Source organism: Manis javanica, chromosome 3 (genome assembly GCF_040802235.1).
Source record: "Manis javanica isolate MJ-LG chromosome 3, MJ_LKY, whole genome shotgun sequence".
NCBI classification, from domain to species: domain Eukaryota; kingdom Metazoa; phylum Chordata; class Mammalia; order Pholidota; family Manidae; genus Manis; species Manis javanica.
Genome location: NC_133158.1, coordinates 189,466,789 through 189,489,469, shown reverse-complemented (window position 1 = coordinate 189,489,469; position 22,681 = coordinate 189,466,789). Strand labels below are relative to the sequence as shown.

The following is a 22,681-nucleotide window of genomic DNA, read 5'->3' as shown; positions in this document are numbered from 1 at the left end:
ATGGCCCAGCTACTGTAGGAAACGATGAAATGGCTTCTCAAAAAATTAAATATAGAATAACATATGACTCAGCATTCCACTCCTGTGTATGTACCCAAAACAACTGAAAGCAGGGGCTTGAACAGACATTTGTATACCTGTGTTCATAGAAGCATTATTCACAATAGATAAAACCTGTGCCCACAATAGATAAAACCGGGTCCCACTGATGGGACCCAAGTGCCCATCAGTGAATGAATGGATAAATGTGTTAAATACACAGAATGGATTATTTTTCTGCCTTATAAAGGGAGGAAATTTTCTAATTTGATACATTCTATGACATGGATGGACATTGAAGACATAATGCCAAGTGAAATAAACTGGCTACAAGAGACAAGTACTGTGAATTGTAAAGACCGGTCAAATTTACAGAGACAGAAAGCTTGGAATGGGGTTGCCAGCGGTTGGGAGGGGAAGAGGATGAGCAGTACTAGTTCAATAGGTGTGGAGTTTCAGTTTGGGAAAATGTCAAAATTCTGGAGACATTTGGTGGTGATGGTTGCACAGCAGTGTGAATGTAGGTAATGCCACTGAACTGTACACTTAAAAATGGTTAAATTGGTAAATCTTATGTATATTTTAACACAATAAAAAAGTGAAATCCTATTAACTATGTATGTATGACACAGTATAGACTCACATTTTTTAAATTTATAAACATACAATTTTTATTTCATTTTATTCTATGGTTGGTGATGATAGTATCTTACATTTTAATGAGCAACAAAGAGGGAAGATAACATCAATTAAATATAATAAAATATCTGATTTTCTGGTAGTTGCATACATACTACAGTGATTATTACAATAAGCTTAGCCAAAGATGTGGTTATTGAAATAAATATCTAGTCAAAAGCCTAAAAATGCATACCTATCTTAAAAACTGAATAGAGCAAAAAAGAAATTATAGATAAGTCTATATATTCTGAGAAATTATGCACGTACTATCTTATAACTCAAACATTTGAAAAGGTTTGACTTAAATACTAAACAATAATGTTTTTTTCTACAATAGAATCATATCATGATATGTAATCACTTGGTGGAAAATATTTCTTCCTAGAATTCTTTTGTTGATGTATTCAAGAAAAGCTACTTAGCAAAAAAACTGTTTTTTTGTGGCATCAGCACTCCCTTCAAACACTGACACCCTGGAAAGACATCCAGGAAACACATACAGACTTAATACTTAATTATGTGGTTTCAAAGGGAAAAAGTTAAGTCTCAAAAGGCATTTAGGGGTGAAACGAGGAAAAGGGGTTTCTATATCTTAAAAACATCTATAACACCAAAATTATTTCATATTTCTCTTTCAGGTACTATAACCTCTTGGGTAGTGATTTTTATTCTGCCTATCAACAGTGCTTTGAATCCAATTCTGTATACTCTAACCACAAGACCATTCAAAGAAATGATCCGTCAGTTTTGGTATAACTACAGACAAAGAAAATCTGTTGACAGCAAAGGAAGTCAGAAAACATATGCTCCATCATTCTTCTGGGTAGAAATGTGGCCACTGCAAGAGATGCCACCTGAGTTAATGAAGCCAGCTCTTTTCACAGACCCCTGTGAATTGTCACTAATTTCTCAATCAACTAAACTCAATTCCTATTCATAATGGACTCTGAAACCCATTTCTACCCAGAAAATACTGTGGGATGCTTCATGACGGATTATTGGTATAAAATGAATGCTACAAAATTTGTAATTTATAATGGCTAAAATAAGTTAGCCTATAAGGACGTGAAGTGATTGGGGAAAAATCAAAGTGACTGATGACCTTATAAAGGGAAATAAATTATATTGATAATATGTATATATTAATATATATTTTGCATAGGAAATTAAGAGAAATCTATTTCAGAAAGATTCATTCACTCTTACCATGCTTTTATTGGGCACCCACTATGTGCATGGCACTGCAGTCAATTCCTAGAAATAAGAGTATAAAATTCAATTTGCAGTGTTAAACTGTGTTTAACTACAATAGAATATATAAAATCCACCTACTTCAAGCAGAGCCTTATCTGCCATGCACATAAGCAAATGAAAGAATCATGGGCATTTTAAAATAAAGGTTTAAGGTTCCAGAATATTCAATATAATAGCATCAAAGAAAATGTCTGATTGTTTGCAAAACAGGAATATTTTAAAAATTCATCTTAACTCTCTTCAAGTCTCTGTACACTTGAGAGCCAATGCAACATATTTATTACTATGAAAAAGGATGGTCAGATATAAACTTAAAATAGCACTTCTCTGTCACTTCTTGCCTGGTTGTCCTTTTGCTTTAAATAAGCACCATCATATGGGACTGGAATAGAGGAGTAAAAGTATCGCGAAGGAGTGAATCAGAGAAGTTAGAATGAGAATAAACATTTAGAGTCTCCAGAAATAAAACCCTCACATTTAGAGTCACTTGATTTTCAACAAAGACTCCAAACAATCAAATGGAAAAGAATAATCTTTTCAACAAACAATGCTGGAACAGTTGGTTATTTACATGCAAAAGTTGGACCCCTTCCTCACATCATATACTAAAATTAACTCAAAATAAACAACCTAAATATCAGACATAAAACTCTAAGAAGAAAACAGATGAGTGAATTTTCAAGGCCTTAGATGTGGCAATGGATTCTTAGATATAACAACAAAAGCATAAGCAAAAAAAGGAACAAAAATTAGACAAACTGGACTTCATCTAAATTAAAACCTTTTATGTATCAAAGGACATTATCAAAACAGTGAAAAGACAAGCTACAGAACTGAAGAAACATGTATCTGAGAAGGGTGTAATTTCCAGAATACATAAAGAACTCCTACATAACAAAAAAGACAAGCAATCCAATTTTTAAAATGGGCCAAGGACTTCAAGTGGATTTCCACAAAAAAGATATACAAATGGCCAATAAGCACATGAACAGGTGATTAACATCACTAATCATTAGGAAAACACAAATTGAAACCACAATGAGATTTACACTTATGAGAAGGGCCATTATTTTAAAAACAGAACAAGATATCAAGAGTTGACAAGAATGTGGTGACTGAAATCCTACTGCATTGCTGATGGGAATGTGAAATGGTGTAGCTGCTATAGAAAACTGGTGGCTCCTCAAAAGCTCATCACAGAATTACTGTATGATCCAGCAATTTCACTCCTGGGTAGAAACCCAAAGGAATTGAAAACAGGACTCAAACAGATACTTGTATGAAAATTTTCATTGCAGCATTATTCACAGTAGCCAAAAGATGGAAACAACCCAAGTGCCCATCAACTGATGAACAGATAAACAAAATATGGTCTATACATACAATGGAATATTATACAGCCACAAAAATGAGTGAAGTTCTGAAACATGCTAAAACATTATGAATATGAAATAAGTAAAAAAAAAAAGCCATTTTGGACAAACACTGTGTGATTTACATGAAGGGTCTAGAATATGCAAATTTATAGAGACACAAAAATAGATGAGATTTTCCTGGGGATGGGTGGGCAATGTTTAAGTAGTACAGGGTATCTTATGAGAAAAAAGAAAAAAGTTCTAAAATTGATTGCAGTGATGGATAAACAATGCTGTGAATATACTAAAAAACAATGAATTGTACACTTGTAATAGGTGAATTTTATGGTATGTGAGTCAGATCTCAATGAAGCAGTTGAAAGGAAAAGAAAGAAGAACTAAAATGCACTGATTCAGGACCTTAACTTCAGGAAGGAAAGGTCTGCATGTACATGTTTTACTTTAAGGAGAAAGTAGTCGTCATCAGATGGATTTACCTTCTGTTTGCACAGCTGGCCAGTTTGTAAGATACTAACTTTTTAGCTAGTTATTTCTCTGGTCTAACTGAGATATTGGAATTTTTTGCTTTCATAATTTGAAATCTTTATAGGAATAAAATGTTTTCAGGTAGTTTTAAATATACCAAAAGTGTTGGAAATATGAAAATACTGGAATCAAAATCTTTATATATTTATTGGGTATATAATTATGTAATTACTTTTGAAAATAAATTACCTGGAATTTAATTGCATTAAAAATATGGATTGCTTTGAGCTTTTCTGTTCTTACCTGAAATGACACCAATAAGTTTTCTATGAGGAACCGGTATACTTTCAACAAAAGTCAGAAAATGAAAGAAAGCTATAGTTCTGTTTATAATATTCAATTCTTAACTGCTTAGACTATAATTTTTATAGCCTACAAAAATGAAAATATACTTAAATTATTTTATGAGATTATTTTAGGATTATTAATTAAATCTTACTATTAATATAGATAATACAACAGGAAAATGTTTCCAAAAAAGCAAAACAATAATCACAAAAACAGGATAAAATATAATCCTACAAAATTATGATTATGTTTCACAGTCTTAGAAATTCAGTAAATTTACACAAAATATATTTGAAGCTACTTTAAGCATTTAAAATGTTTTCAAATGATCTAGAAGCCATCTGGTTTCCTGTCTACTCTTAGTCCACTTATTCTTCCATCCTTCTACCTTCTCATATAATTTCCATTTACTTTAATTTGGTAAGTCATTACTAACATACCACATAACTAGTTCCTAATAGCTTCAATGGAAGGTGCAATAAAAGGACTAGATTAAACCAGATTTGAATCAAGGTTTCCTCTTTTAACAAATATAATTTTGGTCCGAAACTCATGAACCATGCTCTAGCTCAAATCAATCCTCCAAGTCAAGCCAGTTGTTTTAAAATCTAAAAACATATATCAAAAAGACCTCGATTTTATTTTTTTTACCATTTTTAGTTTAAGAGCTTCTAATTCATCATGGTAGTTCATAATCTCTCCCAAAGCAATTACTGGCTTTTTGCAATTTAGACACTGATAAAGTTAAAGGCCAAGAACAAAAAGGAAAGTGGAGTGTGTAGCTGGAATTGTGAGCCCATGCGTTTCACTGCTTAACAAAATAATGAGTGAATTGATACTTGGACAGATTAAGACATCCTTGGTAAGAGACTTCAAATATGTGGTTATTTTTACTAAGGTGTTCCTCTTTCAAAGAGAAAATCTTTAATTAAAAGCCTCATTTACTCTGTTCAAAATCTTTTTATTTATAGAATGTGGCAATCTCATCCACTTCATGTATATACTGATGACTCCCACATTTTTGCCTTTAGCCAGTTCTCTCTTCTGGCTTTGTCACTTATGCATACAACTGCTTACTAGACATTTCCATCTGGGTATCTCACTGGCTTTCTAGTGACATCATTATGGATCTGGACTCCAACACATGAATCTCCTCTCTAGATTGTATCTTGGTGAATGGCACCAATGGCCTAACCTAGAAATTGTTCAGTCATCTTCTGACTCTCCCTCTCCTTTATCCACTGTATCAGTCACCCCGTTCTCCCTTAGTTCTAATAAACAGCTCTTAAATCTATACACTTTTTATCCCAGTATCTCAGTTAGAGCCAACATCATGTCTCATTGTGATATTTGCAATAGCCTTCTATCAAGTTTCTGTACCTCCAGTTCTAATTTGCTCAAGTGATTTTTATAGACATTTAAAGATCTCAAAAAAAACTGATTTGGAAAAAAATTTTACATTATACAGTCCCTGGCACAAATATTCTACAATGGGTGACTGGAGGAACAAGTTAGTTCCCTTTTTGAATGACATATTAGGGTCCTGAAGGAAAAGAATCAATTCACATATTTAAATATATAAAGAAATTTATTATAAGGATTTTGCTCACATGATCATGGATGTTGGCAAGTCCAAAATCTGCAGAGCTAATGTCCCAGTTTGAGTCAAAAGGTCAGAAGCTATTGTTGAACCAGGTAAAGCCAATGTCCTAGTTCAAAGTTCATCAGGCAGGAGGAGCCAGTGATCCAAAACCATCAGGCAGAAGAATTCGTAGGGGACGGTTTCAGACCTTCAACTGACTGAGGCCCACCTACACTACAGAAGACAATCTGCTTTATTCCATCTACCAATTTGTTAATCTCATCCAAAAACACCCTCACATTAACACTCAGAATGTTTGATCAAGTATCTGGGTACCTTGTGGTCCAGTCAAGTTAACACATAATATAAACCATCACAGATGGGAAGAGTAAATAAAATGACAAACTTGAATATTAAGAAGTAAACCAAGAGCTAGGTTAGGTAGCTAGGTATGGTATAGATATTTTTGATGTCAGAAACCACAGGCAAATTATTTCATCTTAAGCCTGTTTTCCTATTCTCTTCTGTAGATATAAATAATATCACTTTCTTAAAAGAGCTAATGTGGTTATACGAAATAATGTTCATAAAGCCCCTAGCATAATGTCTGACCCATGACATACCCAGAATTTTTGAAACTAAAAACATTATTTTTAATGCTAAAAATTTCATCTTGACTTTAGCCTCTTGAGGTTTTTAAAAATTTAGGACACTCAGAATATGTTTTCCCATAACATTTTTATAGAGTTGGTAATTAGCTAAGTTTAAAAAAGAATTGTTTTTATGAAAATACTACACATTGAGCTCTTTCCCAATCTTCCCCACGAAGAAAGTAAAAAAAATACATAAAAAGGGATATAAAAAAAAAAACACTATTAAAATTAAGATGAAGTTCTTCGTAGACCATACAAGGCAACACTGTAAGAAGAGCTGAGCTGTGGGCCTGTGGGCCTACCAGACTCCAGACACTGGCAGTTATGAGTTTTGGTGCTGAGGAATAAACTCGAAGTGTCCATAGAAGGCTCATTGCCTGAAATTGCATTAATCTGATTGCAATGCATTAAAATTAGAAAGCAATTAACTTGTTTTTTCTTTTCTAACAACACACAAAAATCAAAGTATACAGAACACACTTATGATACAACTAAATAGGGTAGTTATAGGGAAACAGCATGGGATTAAGCAAATAGATCATAGGAATGGAATAGAAAGCCCAGAACCAAGCACTTATATGGTAGCTGAGTAACAGATGCAGCATGTGAAACATTGGTACTTGGAGCAACAGCTATGAACATAGGAAAGTAAACAAGATTTCAAAATCACACCATAAACAAAAATAAATTCAGGTGGATTAAACACCTAAATGTTAAAAACACATTTAATTTTTGCAAACACATATAGGGTAGTATCTTCATGACATTTCCCATACAAGACCCAGAAAGCACTAGTATCTTCATGACATTTCCTATACAAGACCCAGAAAGCACTATTATCAAAGACTGGTAAGATTACGTTAAAATTAAAAACATTTATTCAAGAAGACTTCATAATAAATACAAAAATAAACCACAGGCTACAAAAGGTAGTTGAAACATACATAACAAATGATTAGTATTCAAAATATGTAATACCTACAAATTGATAGAAAAAAGACCAAACAATAGAAAAATGGGCAAAAGGTATGGCTTCAGAAATCAAACAATGCATTTGCTCAAAATCCTAGGAGTTACACAAATCAGCACTCCTCAGGTTGGGGCACTGGACAAGGGCCGGAGTATCAGGAGGCGGGAGAGCACTGGGGCTACCTGGCAGCTGGCTACCACATACACAAAACAGCATTTTGCAGTGTTTTGAAAAAATATATATGTATTAAAAATATAAAAACACAAATTAGAACATACACCACACATCCAGCAGAATGGTTACCTCTGGGGAGAGAAGAAAGGACTGGGATCAAAGAGTTACCAAAACAAGCTTTATATGCATTTACACACATACATACACGTATGTGATGAAAACATAGCCAAATTCTAACATTTATTAAGCCTGAAGGGTGGGAATACATGGGTGTGCTTTAAATCATTCACCTTTTTGTTTTGTTTGAAATATTTCAATAAAAAGTTTTAAAGTAATGAACAGAAAGAATTGGAAATAAAATTTGCTTTGAATAAGATTCTGTTTTTGTACATTTTAAAAATCGCAATATTCATGACACCTAAGAAAAATAAGCACGGTTTGGTATAGGAACATACACATGTCTTATCTTTAAACTTTCTTCAAGTTAAAAAACTAATCAAGAACTATAACCTAATATGCTGGGCAAAACTATTTTCTGCCCATCCATTTATCTCCTTTCTTAGCCGTACTGTGGGATTTAGAATATAGTTCTGCACACATCTCCATATCTACAAAGAATTAAGATGCCGTATCAAAGATGTACAGAAGTCATAACATATATACAAGTAGAGAATTAGTTGGCTTAATCATTGACACATGAAACAAGCCACACACAAAAAAAGAGAGTAAGCAATGTAAGATGCAAGTAAAAAAACTTTGGCATTAAGGTAATATGAAAACAATCACATCATTTAAATTTGATACATTAAAAACAAAGTAACTTCTTTAGAATTATTACTTGCAAAACTCCAGAATAATACAGAGCCATTAATTTTGAGCACTTTAAAGAGCAATCAAACATATAACAACATCGAGTATAAGAAATATTACCTATAAAAGCAGTTAACCTTAGAAATAGGGGAAAAAATATGTACTCTTTCCAGACAGGCTTTCACTTTCTGAAAAGCTTTTCTGAAAAGCATCTTACAAGGGTGAAAAATATCATGTTTTAAAAAAGCTGTCATCAGTTGAGGAGTTCAAATCCCTGTCAAAAAAAAGGATGTTTTCCTTCAAGTCAATGAGGTTCTGATTCAAAAATTTTTTAGAGGAACAATAATTTTCATGCTAAAAAGGGAAGAAAAAATAACTTTTAATTATAGTCAACTTTATTTAACAAACATTTAGTGATTGTTATGTGACACTGTTCTTGTTCTAATGGAGATATGGAAGTAAGACAGACACAACAACCCTTGGTTCTAGGGAACTTGACATAATGGACGTGGATCTAACAGTGGTAACCTCAGAGTTATCTCCCTTGGTGCTTATTAAACGAAGCTCAGTTTCAAACTCTCCCATTCTTGGCATAGTTTGCAAACAGAATAGAATAGAGTAATGATCTACCTAGTTTGCTACTGGTAACACTGTGTGGCATCACTAATATTATCTACTGATGAAATTAACTTTCATAAAGGATTCTATGAAAGTTTAAAGGACAGAAAACAGAATTTAAAGAGAAATACTGGCCAGCATCAGAAATAAAATCAGCATTCTGCTTTCACATAAGTGAAAACCAAGAAAATCTCATTCTGAGTATACAGAACCGCTGGAGATTATCTTATACAAATGGTACATATGCAGACATTATAAATGAAGAAGTATGAATTATTACACAGCCAAATCAACTATCAGGCTTCAATGAATCATAGCCTTCTTTCAAGAGGTTCCGCCATGTTTTAAGAAAACGTGTATTTTCTCTACATTTGAAGGCAAGCTCTTCCACTTGAGCTGATACTGCAGATGTGGCTTCAAGGAGTTTGGTCAGTGAAAATGCTGCCTGAAATTTAAAAAAAAGAGTAAGTCAAACATGTGAAGTTTGTTTTTTAAATTCTCATTTTAGAAATAGTATAAAAATAGCTTAAAACCTTGAGTCCAAAGCCCAAGTTACTTCTTTTTTTTTTTCAAGAGAATATTTTTTTATTCTTTCTAATCCCTCTTCAAAGGAGTTACCACGCCATTTGTTGTCCGATTGGGCATTTTTTTAAAATACATATATATATATTTTTTATTTTGGTATTATTAATGTACAATTACTTGAACAACATTATGGTTACTAGAGTCCCCCTATTATCAAGTCCCCACCACATTCCCCATTACAGTCACTGTCCATCAGCATAGTAAGATGCTATAGAATCATTACTTTTCTTCTCTGTGTTATACTGCCTTTCCCATGTCCCCTCCCACTACATTATGTGTGCTAATCGCAATGCCCCTTTTTCCCCCTTATCCCTCCCTTCCCACCCATCCATCCTCCCCAGGCCCTTTCCCTTTGGTAACTGTTAGTCCATTCTTGGAGTCTGTTAGTCTCCTGCTGTTTTGTTGCTTCAGTTCTTGCTTTGTTCTTATACTCCACAGATGAGTGAAATCATTTTGGTACTTGTCTTTCTCCACCTGGCTTATTTCACTGAGCATAATACCCTCTAGCTCCATCCATGTTGTTGTAAATGGTAGGATTTGTTTTCTTCTTATGGCTGAATAATATTCCATTGTGTATATGTACCACATCTTCTTTATCCATTCATCTACTGATGGACATTTAGGTTGCTTCCATTTCTTGGCTATTGTAAATAGTGCTGCGATAAACACAGGGGTGCATATGTCTTTTTCAAACTGGGCTGCTGCATTCTTAGGGTAAATTCCAAAGAGTGGAATTCCTGCATTAAACGGTATTTCAATTTTTAGTTTTTTGAAGCACCTCCATACTGCTTTCCACAATGGTTGAACTAATTGACATTCTCACTAGCAGGGTAGGAAGGGTCCCCTTTCTCCACATCCTTGCCAACATTTGTTGTGTTTGTCTTTTGGATGTTGGCCATCCTGATTGGTGTGAGTTGATAACTCACTGTGGTTTTAATTTGCATTTCTCTGATGATTAGTGATGTGGAGCATCTTTTCATGTGCCTGTTGGCCATCTGAATTTCTTCTTTGGAGAAGTGTCTATTCAGCTCCTCTGCCCATTTTTTAATTGGCTTATTTGCTTTTTGTTTGTTGAGGTGCGTGATCTCTTCAGATAATTTGGATGTCAACCCCTAATCGGATATGTCATTTATAAATATATTCTCCCATACTATAGGATGTCTTTTTGTTCTACTGATGTCCCCTTCACTGCACAGCTTTCTAGATTGATATAGTACCACTTGTTCATTTTTACTTTTGTTTCCCTTGCCTGAGGAAATCTGTTCATGAAAAAGTTGCTCATGTTTATGTCCAAGAGATTTTTCCCTATGTTCTTTTTCTAAGAGTTTTATGGTTTCATGACTTACATAGATGTGTTTGATCCATTTTGGGTTTACTTTAGTGTATGGGGTTAGACAATAATCCAGTTTCATTCTCGTACATGTAGCTGTCCAGTTTTGCTAACACCAGCTGTTGAACAGGCAGTCATTTACCATTTGTATTTCCATGGCTCCTTTATTGTATATTAATTGACCATATATGCTTGGGTTTATATCTGGGCCCTCTAGTCTGTTCCATTGGTCTATGGGTCTGTTCTTCTGCCAGTACCAAATTGTCTGGATTACTGTAGCTTTGTAGTAGAGCTTGAGGTCAGGGAACATACTTCTTCCTGCTTTATTCTTCCTTCTCAGGATTGCTTTGGCTATTCTGGGTCTTTTGTGGTTCCATATGAATTTTAGAACTATTTGCTCCAGTTCATTGAAGAATGCTGTTTGTATTTTAATAGGGATTGCATTGAATCTTAGACTGCTTTAGGCAGGATGGCCATTTTGACAATATTAATTCTTCCTATCCATGAGCATGGGATCTGTTTCCATTTATTGGTTTCTTCTTTAATTTCTCTCATGAAATGTCTTGTGATTTTCAGAGTATAAGCCTTTCACTTCCTTGGTTAGGTTTATCCCTGGTATTTTATTCTTTTTGATGCAACTGTGAATGAAATTGTTTTCCTGATTTCTTTTTCTGCTAGTTCATCGTTAGTGTACAGGAATGCAACAGATTGCTGTGTATTAATTTCGTATCCCACAACTTAAGTGAATTCAGATATCAGATCTAGTAGTTTTGGATTCTTTAGGGTTTTTTATGTACAATATCATGTTATCTTCAAACAGGGACAATTTAACTTCTTCCTTGTCAATCTGGATGACTTTTATTTCTTTGTGTTGTCTGATTGCTGTGGCTAGGAATTCCAGAACTACATTGAATAAAAGTGGGGAGAGTGGGCATCCTTGTCTTTCCAATCTTCAAGAAGAAGCTTTCAGCTTTTCACTGTTAAATATAATGTTGGCTGTGGGTTTGTCATATATGGCCTTTATTATGTTAAGGTACTTGCCCTCTATACCCATTTTGTTGAGCGTTTTTATCATGAATGGATGTTCAATTTTGTCAAATGCTTTTTCAACATCTATGGAGATGATCATGTGGTTTTTGTCCTTCTTTTTGTTGATGTACTGGATGATGTCAATGCATTTTTGAATGTTGTACCATTCTTGCATCCCTGGTATGAATCCCACTTGATCATATGGATGATCTTTTTGATGTATTTCTGAATTCGGTTTGCTAATATTTCATTGAGTATTTTCACATTTATGTTCATCAGGGATATTGGTCTGTAATTTTCTTTTATTGTGGTGTCTTTGCCTGGTTTTGGTATTAGAGTGATGTTGGCCTCATAGAATGAATTTGGGAGTATTCCCTCCTCTTCTACTTTTTGGAAAACTTTAAGGAGGATGGGTATTAGGTCTTCACTAAATGTTTGATAAAATTCAGCGGTGAAACCATCTGGTCCAGGTGTTTTGTTCTTAGGGAGTTTTTTGATTACCAATTCTATTTTGTTGCTGGTAATTGGTCTGTTCAGATTTTCTGTTTCTTCCTGGGTCAGCCTTGGAAGGTTGTATTTTTCTAGAAAGTTGTCCATTTCTTTCGGTTATCCAGTTTGTTTCCATGTATTTTTTCATAGTATTCTCTCATAATTCTTTGCATTTCTGTGGTGTCCATAAGTGATTTTTCCTTTCTCATTTCTGATTCTGTTTATGTGTGTAGACTCTCTTTTTTTCTTGATAAGTCTGGCTAGGGTTTTATCTATTTTGTTTATTTTCTAAAAGAACCAGCTCCTGCTTTCATTGATTCTTTCTATCATTTTATTCTTCTCAATTTTATTTATTTCTGCTTTAATCTTTATTATGTCCCTCCTTCTACTGACTTTGGGCCTCATTTGTTCTTCCTTTTCTAGTTTCATTAATTGTGAGTTTAGACTGTTCATTTGAGATTGGTCTTCTTTCCTGAGGTATGCCTGTATTGCAATATATTTCCTTCTTAGCACGGCCTTCACTGTGTCCCACAGCTTTTGTGGTGAATTATTGTTGTCATTTGTCCCCATATATTGCTTAATCTGTTTTTATTTGGTCATTGATCCATTGATTATTTAGGAGCATGTTATTAAGGCTCTCCATGTGTTTTGTGGGCTTTTTCATTTTCTTGGTATAATATTTCTAGTTTCATACCTTTGTGACCTGAGAAACTGGTTGGCACAATTTCAATCTTTTTGAATTTATTGAGGTTCTTTTTGTGACCTAGTGTATGATCTATTCTTGAAAATGTTCCATGTGCACTTGAGAAGATTGTGTAACCTGTTGCTTTTGGATGAAGTGTTCTGTAGACGTCTGTTAGGTTCATTTGTTCTAATACATTGTTCAGTGCTTCTGTCTGTTTACTTATTTTCTGTCTGGTTGATCTGTCCTTTGGAGTGAGTGTTATGTTGAAGTCTCCTAAAATGAATGCACTGCATTCTATTTCACCCTTTAATTCTGTTAGCATTTGTTTCACATATGTAGGTGATCCTGTGTTGGGTGCATAGATATTTATAATAGTTATATCCTCTTGTTGGACTGATCCTTTTATCATTATGTAATGTTCTTCTTTTGTCTCTTGTGACTTTCTTTGTTTTGAAGACTGATACACATACTGCAATTACTGCTTTTTTCTCTGTTAGTTGCATGAAATATCTTTTCCATCTCTTTATTTTCAGTCTGTTTGTCTCTGGGTTTGAAGTGAGTCTCTTGTAGGCAGCATATAGACGGGTCTTGTTTTTTAATCCATTCAGTGACTCTATGGGTTTTCATTGGTGCATTCAGACATTTACATTTAGGGTGATTATCAATGGGTATGTACTTATTGCCATTGCAATAATGGTTACCAAAGGTTCAAGGGTAATTCGCTTACTGTCTAACAATCTAATTTAACTCACTTCGTATGCTATTACAAACACAACCTGAAGGTTCTTTTTGTTTTCCCTGTCCTTTTTCTTCCTCCTCCATTCTTTGTATATTATGAATCATATTCTGTACTCTTTGTCTATCCCTTGGGTGACATCTATTTAGCCTTAGGAATGCTTCCATATATAGGAGTCCCCCCAAAATGCACTGTAGAGGTGGTTTGTGGAAGGTAAAATCTACCAGCTTTTGCTTATTTGGAAATTGTTTAATCCCTCCCAAATTTAAATGATAATTTTGCCAGATAACGTATTCTTGGTTCATGGCCTTTCTGCTTCATTGCATTAAATATATCATGCCACTCTCTTCTGGCCTGTAGGGTTTCTGTTGAGAAATCTGATGATAGCCCAATGGCTTTTCCTTTGTATGTGATCTTTTTTCTCTCTCTAGCTGCTTTTAAAAGTTTGTCTTTATCCTTGATCTTTGCCATTTTAATTATTATATGTCTTGATGTTGTCTTTCTTGGATCCCTTGTGTTGGAAGATATGTGCACCTCAATGGCTTGAGAGACTATCTCCTTCCCCAGTTGGGGAATTTTTCTCCAATTACCTCCTCAATGTCACTTTCTATCTCTTTTTCTCTCTATTCTTCTTCTGGTACCCCTATAATGCAAATATTGTTCCGTTTGGATTAGTCACACACTTCTCTCAATATTCTTTCATTCTTAGAGATTCTTTTTTCTCTCTGTGCCCCAGTTTCTTTGTATTCCTCTTCTCTAATTTCTATTCCATTTACCATCTCTTCTACTACATCTAATCTGCTTTTAAATCCCTCCAGTGAATGTTTCATTTCAGATATGGAATTTCTTAATGATTGAATCTCCATCTTAAATTTGTTCCTGAGTTCTTGAATATTTTTTTGTACCTCCATAAGCATGTTTATGACTTTTATTTTGAACTCTCTTTCAAGATTGGTGAGTTCAGTTTCACTTGGCCCTTTTTCTGGGATTTGTGAGATTTTGATCTGAACCAGGTTCTTTCAACATTTCATATTTCTATGTGGTGCCGTCTAGTGCCCAGAAGCTCCAGTCTCTGGAACTGCTCAGCCCCTGGAGTAAGGCTGGGCGTCGTAGGGGAGCAGAGCTGGTGCCCTGTTTCGTGAGGTCTGCTCTGTTCCTGAGGTCTGTATGCAGTCTGGTTCAGCCTTTTCTCCCAAGTTAGTTCTTTAAAAGTAAAATGTTTACAAACTAAAACCCCAACTCTTTCAGATAACCTAAGAAATTCTTCAATATGAAGTAAAAGCTTATAAGAATTAGGTCTGAAAGATATCCACTATGTGTGAGGCATGACAAGTAAATTTTTTTTTCAGTTGAAAATACTCTCAACAAGACAACTTCCACCCTGTGACACTAAGTACAAGTATCTGAAGGACTTCATCATAAACAGTTCTTACTATATTTGGGTAACAGAGGCATTGTTCCACTGTTTTTACTAGTAAACACTTCAGGCCATGAAAATATAAAGACAAAGAACAGATGCTTTGAACTGACAAAAAAATCAACAAAACCGAACATGCAGAAAATATCCAACTCTTGGTGGAAAACTCACTTCTTAGTCCAGTATTTTCTTCACCTACTATACAAAAAAAGCACCGTTGCTATAAGACACAACAGCACTCCATTTTACAAATTCACTTGAAACCAGTCTTGTTCAGGAAAACATAAGCTGTATCAAGCATTGAGTCTTTAAAAAAAAAAAAACTTGTTGAGTAAATTCACCAGTTTCCAATCTGCACAGGAGAAAGTTTCCACAAAGTTCTCCCAAGATGATTACACCCCACGTACCTCATTGACTCAACCCAGTAAAACAAGTCTCATATACTGAAACTGTGACCCTCTGGGGTTGGTAGTGGAGTGACTATGCCCACGTGCGCTAGTTTCTGGAAATTTAAGACTCAACAGAAACCATCCAGACTGTGCATTTTATATTGGTAGGGAGGGGCCTCTTAAAACAGTTTAAAAAAAAAAAACGATCTGGACTACAGGGAAGGTGAATAACCTCTCCAAATGGGTCCAGCGCAAAGCGAGGCTGAGACAGACAACAGCACTATCAGCTGGCTCTGGGAAGCTAGCCAACTAGGACAGCGGGATCCTAAGTCCCCAGGAAAGAAATCACAGCCTGATCCTGAGCAGCAAGAGGGAACGACGAGGGAGCGGACAGAGGCAGCACACTTCGGCGCAACAGAGCAGCGTGTTTCCGGGTTACCGCGGGTGATGGAAACCAGAAGGCCAGGCAAAAAGCAAACAGTGAGGGGTGGGGCGGGTGAGGGATAACCCTCACTCCCCAGCACTAAACCTAAAGGCAAAATCATCAGCGGTGTGGGACGGGACTGGCGTCCCCAAGCTCACATCCTCAGGCCCAGACGCGAGGGGCGCGCTCGGCGGGTGCGCGGACCCCACGCCCCGCTGCCCGGCCACGGCGGAGTGGCCGCCTGCAAGCGCCCCGGCGGACGTTCCCGGCCCGGGAGGGAGGCACTCACGTCTCCGATCTGCAGCTCCACCTCCTCCAGGGCGCCCACCGTTCGGCCGCCCCTGGTTCTCGGAACCGACCAGCCCAAACTCACTGGGAAGCCGGGGTAAGATGCGGGAGAGGCTTCTGAAGACGAGGGAGAGAACGGGGTCGGCGGAGGAGGTGACGAAAACCGCGTCTCTTCAGAGTCCGCCATGAGCAGGGCGGAGACTGCGGACCGGTCCTCGGCAGTCGAACCGCCGCCAACCGTCTTTGAACCGCTAGCCCCCAGAGCCCCGAGGCCCCGCCTCCTCCGACCCGAGGTCCCTTCTCGCCTCCGTGTGGTTTTGCGGCCCGAGATCGCTGAGAAGGTGCATTTTTTCGCGACAGCCAATCAGACTTGAGGAAATTCCCCACGGGCTGCTCAGCGCTCCTGCGCTAACTCCCAGGATGCCTCCGTGCGCTCCGCCTCCCGCTGCCTTCCGGCGCCGGCGTAGCTCTGTGGCTCCGCGGTGCGCTCCCCGCGCCTGGTGAGGCGCAAGCAGGCCCGTCAACCCAGCGGTCGCGGGGCGCGCCGGGACTCGGAGTCCCTTCCTTTCCTCCGCCGATGTCTGACCCGGAAGCCTCTGCGGGCCGCGCGTCACGCACGGCGCCGGCGCAGAGCAAGGAAGGGCGGTAACGCCGTGAAGCCAAAGCGCCCGGTCGAGCCCGGAGGCAAACTTCAGCAGAGGAGCTGCTGCTTTGGAGCTGGCGATGGCGCCCCCGGCGGCCTAAGGGTCCTGCGCCCGCCGCGAGCCGCAGGCAGACCTCCCTTCGTGTCGGACCGAGGATCCTGGTTACAGGGAACATGTTGGTGCTGTTGGCCAGGCTGTCCTGCCCTGGTGAGAGGGAACCCCGGGCGGGGATGAGTGGAGGAAGGTCGAGGAGATCGGCCGAACTGAACAGGGCCACATCGGGGTGTCCGCGCCCCTCTGCCCGGCGCTCCTTTAATCGGCTTTCCCTGGAAACCGGGGCAAAGGTCACGCTGCCCGCGTCAGCTGCGGACCTCTAGACATTCCCCCCCCCCGGGTTTTTTTTTATCGTGCTTGGAAGAATTGACAACTAGAGTAAAGGTCATGGGCGGAGGAAACTAGTCAAACAGGGCTGTCCTGTGGACTCCCGAAGTGAATCTTCCCAATTTCTGCCCCAACCCTTATCCCAAACAAAGATCAGGTGTTATCTCTTGCCGTATCGGGAATGAATAAAGTACTGTATGCAGTTTTCCTCCCTGGCCCTGACGTCACTTTCTTCTTTGAAGCCATCCCACTCCGTTCTCCAGAATTTGGAGCCTAATCTGTCACATCATGATTAATATTCATATTCTGCTCAAGTCACCTGATCATATCTGGAGCCAGGAATTTATATTGTCTAAATTTAACTCTAGGGGCTTATCGTGTTGTGGGTGCTCCTAGAACCATCACGATGACTTGTGAAAATACCTCATTACCTCCCCTTCCACTTAAAAAAAAAAAAGTGATGCAGTTGTATTGTGTTTTTGTTTTACAAGAGTTTAAAAATTCAGAATTTTCTCAACTGGCTTAATTTTTTATCTCTAAGTTAATTTCGGTTATAGAGTAAAATATACATGTTGCAAATGTAAGGATGGTATGTAAATTTCATGAAAGAATTTTGTCAAATTTGGCCACCATATATTAGATAACTACAATTCTGTTAAAAGTTCCTGTTACTTGTTCATGTGTTACTACACCCAAGTGTACAGGTAACTGTTAGGCTTTTTAAAATATCAGGGTTATCAGATGCTATCTATCTGTCTACTGACTAATTTAGTTGAAATCATTTTTGGGGCAAGTGCTACCCAAATTCCACCAAAATTACCATTTCCGTTTTCCTTGGATACCTAAATCATTGCCATTTTAATAGCCGGATGTTAGCGCTGCTGATAACAGATGGACACAGTGCTCTGGCAAGATGAATTTGATATGGTGATGTAATGAGGTCTTTGGACTTTCTTACCTCAGCTTTCTACCAAACTCAGCTGTGGTGCCTAAGTGTTCAAACCTCTAAAGTGAAATATCAGACTGTTTTCAGAAAAAGAGTAAAGGTCATGACTTTTTTTTTTTAACTCCTGGAGGAAATCGGACTACACCAGTTCCAAAAATTCTCAAGAAAATCACTTACTATATAAACAACAGAATTACATTTTTGTCTAATACCAAATTATCAGTTTTCAGATGCAAATGATAACTTCTATATACTAAACTACAATGCATTATAAATGTTTTAAAAAGTGTCTATTTAATATTCTTTTGAATGATGATATATTTGAATTCTGGGACTGAGTTCTTCCATATATTTATGTATCTTATGTACATTATTTCAACTTAGGAGAGGTGAGGAATATTTAATGTTTAAAAAATTATTCCCATACTTTAGTTTGCAGTATCTTTGCAAGAAAATTAGTTCCCTTGCCACTTTTTTAAAGAGTGATTATCAAATCAGATTTTTAATGTATAAAAAAGGCTTTTAAGTTCAGCCATTCCAAATCTTTTCCCCTTCTGCATTCATCATCATTTTTTGTTATTGATTGTCTGACAGAGGTTTTTACTTTATTTAAAAAATTGTTTTATTGGAAAAAATTATATGACATAAAAATATTTTAATTGTGTGTGCGATGCTAAAGAATAACAATAATTACCGTATCCCAGGCTGTCATCTCTCCATTTAATCAGAAAAAAAAGGAAGAAAACAAAACTTGTTTTCACCACAGCTCAAGTTCCATTACCTCTGAGATCATTTCAAATCCAATTGTAGTCTCAGAGCTTGACTATTGTTGGAAGAATGGAGACTGAGCTTTGCTGGGAGCATCTGAATTTCTATTTAACTGCTGTAAATGGGGATTGTAACTGCCCCACATACCTCATAAGGTTATGAAGGATAAACTGTGGTATTAAAATTGAAAATTATTCAGTATGTCCATGGAAATGTAAATTTTATTATATATTGCAAATCCATGTAGAAGTCTCCATTGATTTATGTTATAGTACATATTTAGAAACTTTTTCATTCACAGATAGATACTTCATTATAAATGGTAAGTTAAAAATAGAGGAAGGCTTCATTATTATTACTGTATACCAAGGAATTCATTTTAGGAAATTAAGACCAGAGATTTGCAAGTTACTGGATGACAGTGAAAATTGTAACCAGGAAGGTACCTATCCAGCTAACAAATACGTATTAGCCACTTGATTTGTGTAAGACATTAACTCTACACCGTAGTATTTCCAAAGCTAAGATTGGCGATAAACTCTAGAGCTGATGGGGTTGGGAGAGTTAAGGATCCTACTGAAGGTTTCATTGCTGCTAAGGAATTCAATCACAAAGTAGACAGAAACCAAAGCGTGTGCACTTAACCACTGCTTTTTTCCTTGTTGCCCTTTTTTGTTTGTTTTGCTTTTAACCAATTTTTTTTTGCAGTTTTAAGTTTAAAGAAAAATTGAGCAGAAGATACACAGTTTCCATATAACTTTTCCCATCCACCATTAACACCTTGTATTGGTGTGATACATTTGTTACAATTGGTGAGTCAATATTGGTACACTATTATTAAAGTCCATGGTGTATATTAGAGTTCACTCTTTGTGTTGTACATTCAGTGGGTTTTGATAAATGTCCAATGATATGTATCCCCATTAATTACAGTATCACACAGAATGATTTTGCTGCCCAGTAAATCCCCTATTACACATAATCCACCCCATCTGTCCTCTTGAACCCATGGCAACAACTACTCTTTTTAAGCTTTCTATAGTTTAGCCTTTTCCAGAATGTCATATAGTTGGAATCATAAAGTATATAGCCTTTTCAGATTGGCTTCTTTCAATATGCATTTAAGTTTCATCCTTGTCTTTTTTGCGTCTGATAGCACATGTCTTTTTAGTGCTAAATAATACTCTTATATGGATGCACTATAATCTGTTTATCCATTTAATCTATTGAAGGACATCTCCCAGGTTTTAACAGTTATGAGTAAACCTGCTAATAAACATTCAGGTGAAGTTTTTTTTTTTAATCCTGAGTATTTTTTTTATTGTGATAAGAACACGTAATATTCAATATACCCTCTTGACAAATTTTAAATGTACAATACTGTTGACAATAATGACTATATACATTGTCATTGACATATGGTTGACAGTGCTGAACAGATCTCTAGAGCTTATTCATCTTGCTTGGTTGCAGGTTTTTGTGTGGACATTTTCAACTCATTTGGGTAAATACCATGGAGTGCAATTGCTGGATCGTATGTTAAGGGTATGTTTAGCTTTGTAAGAAACTGCCAAACTGTCTTCCTTCCAAAGTGGCTGTACCATTTTGTATTCCCACTGGCATTAATGAGAGTTCCTCTTGTTCCATATCCACATTAGCATTTGGTATTGTCAGTGTTTGGATTTTGGCCATTCTAATAAGTTGTAGTGGTATCTCATATTAATTTGCAATTCCCTAATTATATAAGATGTTCAGCATCTTTTCATATGTTATTTTCCATCTGAATATCTTCTTTGGTAAGGGGTCTGTTCAGACCTTTTGTCCATTTTTTAATGGAGTTTGGTTTTCTTGTTGAATTGTATGAGTTCTCTGTTCATTTTGGATACCATCCTTTATCACCTATGTGTTTTGCAGATATTTTCTCCCAATCTATGGCTTATCTTTTCATTCCTTCATGTTGGCCTTTTAATACTTTTGATTTATAACTCTGGCTTCCCTTTTCACAGAGAATGACAGTAAAAAAGCATTAACTTGCTTTATAATACAATGGATCAATCATAAATGAGTACCCTAATGAAAGAAGAGTATAAAACATACAATCTAATATTCAATCAATAAATATTTATACTTATATGTATAGACTAACCCTGGGATTCAGTATACCACAAGGGGAAGACAAATACTGTAGGAGTACTAGGGAATACAAACAACTAAATAGGATATTTATGTTTATATCATATTTTGATCATATAGTTCTAAATTTTGAGCCAATAATTTTATGATTTTTGAGATTTTGTCATACTTAGAAAAACCTTTCCAAATACAAGATTAAAAAAAATTTACCAGTGTTTTCCTCATAATTTTTTGTGTATGTGACTATAAGTGTTCTTTTTAATAATTTTGTTGAGATGTCACATACTATACAGTCACACCATCTAAAATGTATAATTCAGTGTGGTATTTAATATATTCACAGAGTTGTGCAACCGTCACCATATCCTATTTTTAGAATATTTGCATTGCCCCAGAAAAAAAATCCATACTCATTAACAGTCACCCCCCAACCCCTCAGACCTAGGCAACAACTACTCTATTTTCTGCCTCTATAAATTAGTCTCTTCTGAATATTTCATGTGCATGGAATTATATATTGTCTTTTGTGGCTGTCTTCTTTCAATTAGCGTGGTGTTTTCAACATTCATCCAATTCATAGCATATATCATTAATTTATTTTTATTGCTGAATATTCCATTGTGTGAATATATCACTATTCATATTGACTAATAGACATTTGGGTTGTTTCTACTTTTTGGCTGTTATGAATAATACAGCTGTGAACACTCATGTACAAGTTTTTGTGTGAACATATGTTTTCATTTATATTAGGTATAAACCTAGGGGAGAATTATATTGAAATGTATGTTTAAGCCATGTATGAAGGTTCCAATGTCTCCACATCCTTTTCGACACTTACTTCATCTGTCTTACTGATTGTAGCCATCCTAGAGGGTATAAAGTGATACCTCATAGTTTTGATTTATATTTCCCTGGTGGTTAGTCATATGGAGCATCTTTTCATGTGCTTATTGGCCATTTATATATCTCCTTTGGAGAAAGTCTATTCAGATCTGTTTTTTCAGTCACTTTGTTTTTTTATTATTAGAAATTAGTTATATATGCTAGGTACAACTCCCTTATCAGATCCATGATTTGCAAATATTTTTACCATTCCATGAATTATGTTTTTACTTTCTTGATATCTTTTGAAGACAGAAGGTTTTAATTTTTGAAGTATAGATTATCTATTTTCTGTCTTGTTTCTAGTGCTTTTGGTATCATAACTAAGAAAATAATGCCTAATCCAAGGCCACAAAGATTTTCATCTATTTTTAATGTGTTATAGTTTTAGTTCTTTGGTGCTTTTAGGTTTTCGCTCTTTTTTTTTGAGTTACTTTTTGGGACACTATAATCTTTATTTTGAAACTTTTTATTATGAAATAATTTACACTTATAGAAGAGTTGTGAGATAGCACGGAGAGTTCCCATATACCCTTCCCCCAGCTTAACTTCCGACATGACTGATATAAATTACCAAAACTT

The 22,681-nt window shown here is 36.3% G+C and overlaps 3 protein-coding genes across 4 annotated transcripts in view; 2 read left to right on the top strand and 1 right to left on the bottom strand.

Moving 5' to 3' along the window:
* Positions 1-1,789, top strand: part of RXFP1 (relaxin family peptide receptor 1) — a 70,500-nt gene extending 68,711 nt beyond the window's left edge. Inside the window, exon 18 of the mRNA XM_017658707.3 lies at positions 1,359-1,789. Coding sequence (XP_017514196.3) covers positions 1,359-1,660 — 302 coding nt within the window. The 3' untranslated portion in view covers positions 1,661-1,789. The remainder of the gene's footprint in view (positions 1-1,358) is intronic.
* Positions 1,790-1,926: 137 nt separating this feature from the next.
* On the bottom strand, positions 1,927-16,912 carry C3H4orf46 (chromosome 3 C4orf46 homolog). The gene is made up of 3 exons (XM_017658703.3): positions 16,344-16,912; positions 5,774-9,415; positions 1,927-1,974 (listed from the first exon to the last, which is right to left on the bottom strand). Exons 1-2 carry the CDS (start codon positions 16,527-16,529, stop codon positions 9,260-9,262), a joined length of 342 nt encoding a protein of 113 aa, XP_017514192.1. The 5' UTR covers positions 16,530-16,912; the 3' UTR covers positions 1,927-1,974; positions 5,774-9,259.
* A 38-nt stretch (positions 16,913-16,950) lies between these two features.
* Positions 16,951-22,681, top strand: part of ETFDH (electron transfer flavoprotein dehydrogenase) — a 32,857-nt gene continuing 27,126 nt past the window's right edge. The window contains exons 1-2 of one of the 2 annotated variants that reach the window (XM_036992965.2): positions 16,951-17,193; positions 20,555-20,626. Coding sequence is in view for 1 of the 2 variants with exons in the window: in XM_017658699.3 (XP_017514188.1) it covers positions 17,160-17,193 (34 nt within the window). In the remaining variant the exon portion in view is untranslated. The remainder of the gene's footprint in view (positions 17,194-20,554; positions 20,627-22,681) is intronic. The other variant, XM_017658699.3, reaches the window with a different exon arrangement.